Genomic DNA, 7,168 nt, shown 5'->3' on the forward strand with positions numbered 1-7,168 from the left:
ACTGAGATCTGAGACATCCATCGCCTTCGCATCAGATTCATAGGGGTTTCAGTTGAGGGCGTCTTAATAAACGCTTCCAATTTTCTCTCTCTACTTACCATTCTTCAGATCTCTCTGTGCATATCCATCTCTAGATCCATACCTTCCAGCGACAATGAGAGAGTGTATCTCCATTCACATTGGTCAAGCCGGTATTCAGGTCGGCAATGCCTGCTGGGAACTTTACTGCCTCGAGCATGGCATTCAGGTATATCTTCATATCTTCTTTAATTTTTCATATATGTATATATATATGTATAGAGAGAGAGAGAGACAAATGTGTGTGTATGCAAACGTTCTTATATAGATCTGTGAGCAATCGTCAAAATGTAGCGCTTTTACACACACATTTTTATGCTTTATCTAGATCTGTTAGTAATGGTAAAAAATTTAGCACTCTGCACACATTTTTATCTAGATCCGTGAGTAATTGTCAAAATGTAGCACTTGTACACACATTTTTATGTTTTTAATTAGATCTGTGAGTAATCGTCAGGATGTAGCACTTTACACATTTTTATCTAGATCTTTGAGTAATCGTCAAAATGTAGCTCTTTAATCATATATTGTATTCCGGTGGATTATTATTTATTGTGTTCTATTTGTCTCAGTTGAGTGGTTATGTGTTTTGCGTTGAATGTTCCAGATCTAGATCTATTTGTATCTGTGTAGCATTTTAGATTTTTTTCCGGCTTCATTTGATTCAAGTTTTGAGACGTTTACGAGAATTTATGATGATTGTGATATATCAGATCTATGATATTGTTGAACTGGAAACATTGTAGTGCTGTTCTGTATTTGTCAGATCTAGGATTTGAATGTTTTCACATGATGATGCTATAGAACTGTGAACCATTTCTTATGTTTTTGATTTATGGCTGTTGATTTTAATGTCTTTCACCCGTATTCCTTTTAGTCAGATCTAGGGTCCTTGATGTACATTGCAGACAAATGCTTGTTTAGGTTTTTGAACAATTTAGAAACATGGAATTCTGATAGTTATCCTTGTTTTTGGAGAATCATGTAGTTTTTTTTATAAGATTCTATTAATGTCCTTTGAATGCCATGTTATTCTGTTACATTTTGTCCATGGTGTTCGATCTAGAGTTATGCTGTTTTATTATGTATATTGATCACAATCTGCATTATCATTTTGAAGGGTGATACTATATGTTATCCGATTTTAAACGAATTATTGAATAATCTCATGCACTTTACTTTTTGATCATAACCCATGATTAGACTAGTGTTTACATTTGAGCTGATCTCTAATTTATTATATTTGTACCATCCCACCTTTTCTTTGTTCAAAGTTATTCTTTAAGTCATGTACGTACAATACATTTATGCTTCTATGTTTTAATATTTCCTGTACTGATTAATCAAGAAAGCTTGTTGCTTCTACCAGTTGGATTTATGCAGGCTTATTCTTCTTTTAAGATATTGCTTATAATAGCAGCATGCAATTTTTTTTGTTTCATCTTGGTAATTTTGAATTGTAATTTGGGGGAAAAGAGAGCATTTGGAGAAGGGGATTGTTCTAGTTTTCATTAATTTGTCTAAATTTGAACATTGACTGAGGCTATGGCCTTAAATAGAGCGGAATGGAAATATGGGATTCAAATAGTTAAGTAAAAGGCTTGATTCTTCTTGTTGTCTAAATTTCAACACTTTATTGAAAAACTATGTAAATTGGTCAACTACAACAAAATTTTGGTTTCACGAAGCCAGATGTTGTTTGTCAATCCAGACAGGGTGATTTTTCCTTACCACGGGTTAAAATTTTCAGACAGTTGAATTTTTAATCTTTTTCATTGACAATTTTTGTTTTTCCTTGTTTTGTGTTCATTAAGTGGATTTTTTGTTTACTGCATTGCTTTATTTAATGTTACTTTTAAATTAAACATATCAAATATTGTGCTGATGTCACTTTGTATTGTCTCACACAGTATTTAAAACTTATATCACTTTTCCAGTGCAGAAATTTTGATACTGGACACTCAAGATATATATAGTTCCATCTTCCAAAACTGTCCAGTGTTTTTTCCCTGAATTCGATGCACTTCTGTTTGACTTGCTATTCTGTCTTTGACAGCCTGATGGCCAAATGCCTAGTGACAAGACTGTTGGGGGTGGTGATGATGCTTTCAACACCTTTTTCAGTGAAACTGGTGCTGGAAAGCATGTTCCCCGTGCAGTTTTTGTAGATCTTGAGCCCACTGTCATCGATGAGGTGAGGACAGGAACATACCGCCAACTTTTCCACCCAGAACAGCTCATCAGTGGCAAGGAAGATGCAGCTAACAACTTTGCCCGCGGACACTACACCAGTAATTATCGTGCAGCTGCTTCTGATTTTTATGATATTATCTCCCACTCAATGCTGAAATTTGCTTATATATGTTTTTAATAATTTTCAGTTGGAAAAGAGATTGTTGATCTCTGCTTGGATCGTATCCGGAAGCTTGCTGATAACTGCACTGGTCTTCAGGGTTTCCTGGTCTTCAATGCTGTTGGTGGAGGCACTGGCTCTGGTCTTGGTTCCCTTCTTCTGGAACGTCTGTCAGTTGATTATGGCAAGAAATCGAAGCTTGGTTTCACTGTCTATCCTTCACCACAGGTTTCAACCTCCGTTGTTGAACCCTACAACAGCATACTCTCTACCCACTCCCTTCTGGAACACACTGATGTTGCTGTTCTGCTGGATAATGAGGCCATCTATGATATTTGCAGACGTTCTTTAGATATTGAGCGACCCACCTACACTAACCTTAACCGTTTGGTTTCTCAGGTGTGCTTTTTTCCCTCTCGGTTTGCAGTTGCCTTATTTTGCTGAAGGATTTGTCTTTCTAACCACCTTTTAATGTTTGGTTCAGGTGATTTCATCCCTGACTGCTTCCCTAAGGTTTGATGGTGCATTGAATGTTGATGTGAATGAGTTCCAGACTAACCTGGTACCATACCCCAGGATTCACTTCATGCTTTCATCTTATGCCCCTGTTATCTCGGCTGAGAAGGCCTATCACGAGCAGCTTTCAGTTGCAGAGATCACTAACAGTGCATTTGAACCGTCATCCATGATGGCCAAGTGTGATCCTCGCCATGGCAAGTACATGGCATGCTGCCTGATGTACAGAGGCGATGTGGTTCCCAAGGATGTCAATGCAGCTGTGGCCACTATCAAAACTAAGCGCACAATCCAATTTGTGGACTGGTGCCCCACTGGATTCAAATGTGGTATCAACTACCAGCCCCCAACCGTTGTTCAGGGTGGTGATCTTGCCAAGGTGCAGAGGGCTGTGTGCATGATCTCGAACTCCACTAGCGTTGCAGAGGTGTTCTCACGCATTGACCACAAATTTGACCTCATGTATGCTAAGAGGGCATTTGTACACTGGTATGTCGGTGAGGGAATGGAGGAAGGTGAATTCTCTGAAGCCCGTGAGGACCTTGCTGCTCTTGAGAAGGACTACGAGGAGGTAGGTGCTGAGTATGCTGAGGGTGAAGATGGTGATGAGGGAGATGAGTACTGAGTGGTGAATGTGTGCTTTTGTCCTGCTAGTTTTATTTCATTTCCTTGTTTCTCTGTCTGGTGGTGTTTGCTATGTTGGTCTTTCTCTATGGTTGTTGTATTCTTCTATTTTCGCTCACTTTGTTTGCAGCAGCTGCTTAATTGCTGTTTGCAATGTTATCGTGTTCTTGTACTAGACTTCTTTGATGATATGAATGTGGCTGTGTTAGAAATTGTCTAGTTTATTGTTCAATGTTCTGCATATTATTCTTATCACAGATAATGACATCTTTGGAAGGATCTCTCGTTGAGGGCTCTTTAATCTAAAGAGGATTGAAATATTAGAGTACGATTTTTACCCAATTCGCTCAATTTCTTTATGATCCTTTATCCATCAAGTATGCTAATAACTTAGGGTCTTATACAACTTGCTGATGTTTCTGTTTCCAGATAAATTGTTCTCACTGCTATCTCATGGCTGGTTGGCTGGCCTTGTGCTTGTATCTTTATGGGTATCAAAATCTATTTTTTGAGTTATTCATCTCCTACCACTGCGATGCGGTCTTTCATACTCTTAGGATAGGAAAGAAATAAATTGTTCTTGTTAATTGATGTTTGTTTTTTGTTTCTTCAACTGTGGGAGGTATATAACTTGTTCTGGTACGTCATATGTTTGTTTCACGTTCTTTCTTTACCAATTACGTTTGTGGGCAAATTTGCTAGAAACGGAAATAAATACATCAAAAGGTAAGGTTTTGTAGTCTTCGGTTAACTGTGAGTCATAGAGTCTTCACAGTTATAGGGATTTTGCAGGCCCTATTAGAGAAAACGTCAATATCATTTGAATCTCCAGTGTGACAACTGTAGATGCTGAATCGGAACATTAGCATACACTCGCGATAATATAAAATTTGAAGACGACAAGACATTGGATAAAGGGTTAACTTGTTTGTGCATAGCGGTTAATGAGTAAACAAAAATGGAGTTTGACCCAGAGGAGGAGTGAAGGGGTGGTCTTCCATGCACTATACATCCCCTTTCCATACTATTGCTTCCTCGTCCTCCAACAACGTCCCACTCTCTCCTTATAACCCCATAAGTTTAATCAGTTACAATTTCCACTGTGAAGAACATGTCTGCTACAACATTCTCACTTTCCTCATATTATAATAGGCAATATTGTATGATTCTTTTATTACGAAGTATTATTTATTTATTTGTAAAAGATGTTAGTGTGAGACTCGTTCTAATGCAATTAATTTCATTTCTATTGCACTTGCTAGTTTTGAAGGAGAAAAAAGGTAATTAATTTTACTCCTTTAAAAATCGGTGAAATTTAATTGAGAATATGGGTGGCTTCAGTGCTTCACATCCAAGTTCAAACTGAGAAATCCTCCCCTTAAAAAGCTGTTAAATGCCAAAAGATTTCTAATAGGTATATAAAATTGAAGTCAAAATTTCTCCATCTGTTATTTGATTGAAGATCACAGTTTCCTCACTGCAATATAAAATACAGGTGGAATATAAATTGTGCCATAAGACCCATTTTAAGTCCACCAACAAATTCTCTTATTTTTATTAAAGAATAAAATTTGTTACAACAGACCGCAGGACAACTTCAACAAAAACAAGAAGGAACACAAAAAGCTATAATAATAATAATAATTTATTATATTATAGTACAGTAATAATACTACGAGTACTACAAATAATGATTCTTTACACGTTCTCTGGGGGTGCTTAAGACACATGAATTCTTTTTGCCATTAATCTCGCTTCTCTCTCTACTTTCTCTCTCTTGGGGGTATTGTAATGCAGCTATTCTGGTTGCTCGGCTCACCAGAAGAAGAGAAAGGAAGACATACAGATTCGTTGCTTTAGAAATCAATTGAAAATCATTGAGAAGACATGGAAAAGAAGAAGAAGGATTGCAAGCTTGCTTCCGCTACCTGTCAAGAAGCTCATGAAACAAATGACCTATTGGTAATTAACCCCTCTAGCTTCTCACTTCTTTATCAAATGGGTTTGTATAAGTTGGGTTTTCTAAACCCTTGCCTCTGCAAAATCACATCACACTGATCATTTGGGTTTCTCTTAGCTAAATTTGATTTGGGTACTGTTTAATTGTTCATCTTCAATAGAAACCCGAAAATTGAAAGAACGAAGAGATTTGGGGTTCCAGTAAACCTTTCGTTAGAATATTATATACATGTATAGCAATATAAGTTCTGCAACAAATTTTATTTATTTATTTATTTATTATTTTTTATCTGGGTATGGTGAGATACAAATTAATAATCATTTTAAAGTAGTTTTGGATTATATTCTTCTGTCTTTTAATTGATATAAGTAGCAGTTGTCTTTAATGATAAGATGGTTTATATTTATTTCAACAGGTGTGACTTTTTATTTTGTGATCATATTTTACTGAATTAAATTCCAGAGGCCCATAAATGTATATTTTAATATTTCTATATGTAGAAGAAGACATTGCATTAGTGGAAATTTATTTGTATATTTTTCATGAGATTGAATTTAATCACTAGCAGCGGAAGGAGGATCAGAATCAATCTGGTGTAGGGCCTTCTGCTGGAAAGAATGCCACAGTTGGTAGTTCTTCCGAGGACAACGCACCTTCATTGAATCAACAATTCCAACCAGTTGTTCAATGGCCATGCACATCTCAGCCTACTGCGAAACAATCCCCAATAGTCTTAAAACCCTGTATTCCCTCCCAATCGGTTTCACCCATCGGCCCAAGCCAATGGCAGCCATCTCAACGTCAGCAACCAAATCCCACAACCCATCAGGTCCAACAAAGCCAGACACCCCCGCATTTGGTGCAATCAGCCATGCCGGTGTGGATGGCCCAGCGGCCTGGTTACCAATTAGCTGGTGCTAGTGTGCCTTCTTATCACCCATTAGCTCCCATAGGAACATTAGATGTTAGCTGGCAAGGTCCGGCCTTAATCGGAGGAGGAATGTCAGCAAGAAGCCAACCTCAGGTTCCAAGCTTTTGTTACCATGCTGGTTACTCATATCCAGGCTTTCCAGGTAAATGTACTGCGTCGATTATTTCTATTGTAAGCATTGCAATGAATCTCATTGGAATTTTCTTTTTCTATCTTAAAATGTCTCAAAAGCTCTCCATGCTAGATGCCAAGAAATTGTAAAATTTCCCTTGAAAATTGCTAGATGTCTACACATTGTCATGATATTCTACGAAACCAAAGAAAAAATATATCAGAATTTTTCTGTTAGGGTATACTACTAATGATTTCAATAAGAGTGATTTGACTATTTGAGAATATCAGGAATCATGATGAATAATCCTTTAAATCCTCCCCAATATAAGAAGTTCCATAATGTGTACCTTTTCTTCACATTAATTCCCAAGTATATATCACTATGCTGCCAAATTGTGTAATTCGAGTTGTTTGAAGTTGGAGTTTTTGTTTTTAACAGGTCATTGGGATCCTTCATCTTGGTGGGGTCAACCACAACAATCACTCCCTCCTTGTACCTACACATTCCCAGGAGCATGTGGCAACTTTTCTTCCTCATTTGTGCCAGTGTCTGGTTGCTCGGCTGCTTCTGCACAATCCCTCCAGAGAGGAA

At 37.4% G+C, this 7,168-nt stretch overlaps 1 protein-coding gene across 1 annotated transcript; it reads left to right on the forward strand.

Annotated features, from left to right (window-relative positions):
- Nucleotides 1–3,790, forward strand: LOC132281136 (tubulin alpha-3 chain). Its single transcript, XM_059782870.1, has 4 exons — nucleotides 1–247; nucleotides 2,135–2,369; nucleotides 2,460–2,830; nucleotides 2,916–3,790. Exons 1-4 carry the CDS (start codon nucleotides 155–157, stop codon nucleotides 3,570–3,572), a joined length of 1,356 nt encoding a protein of 451 aa, XP_059638853.1. The 5' UTR covers nucleotides 1–154; the 3' UTR covers nucleotides 3,573–3,790.
- Nucleotides 3,791–7,168: the final 3,378 nt, after the last annotated feature.

Source organism: Cornus florida, unplaced genomic scaffold, assembly GCF_030987335.1.
Source record: "Cornus florida cultivar Cherokee Brave unplaced genomic scaffold, ASM3098733v1 CherokeeBrave_3.0.0_Hap2_Chr11, whole genome shotgun sequence".
Classification (NCBI taxonomy): domain Eukaryota; kingdom Viridiplantae; phylum Streptophyta; class Magnoliopsida; order Cornales; family Cornaceae; genus Cornus; species Cornus florida.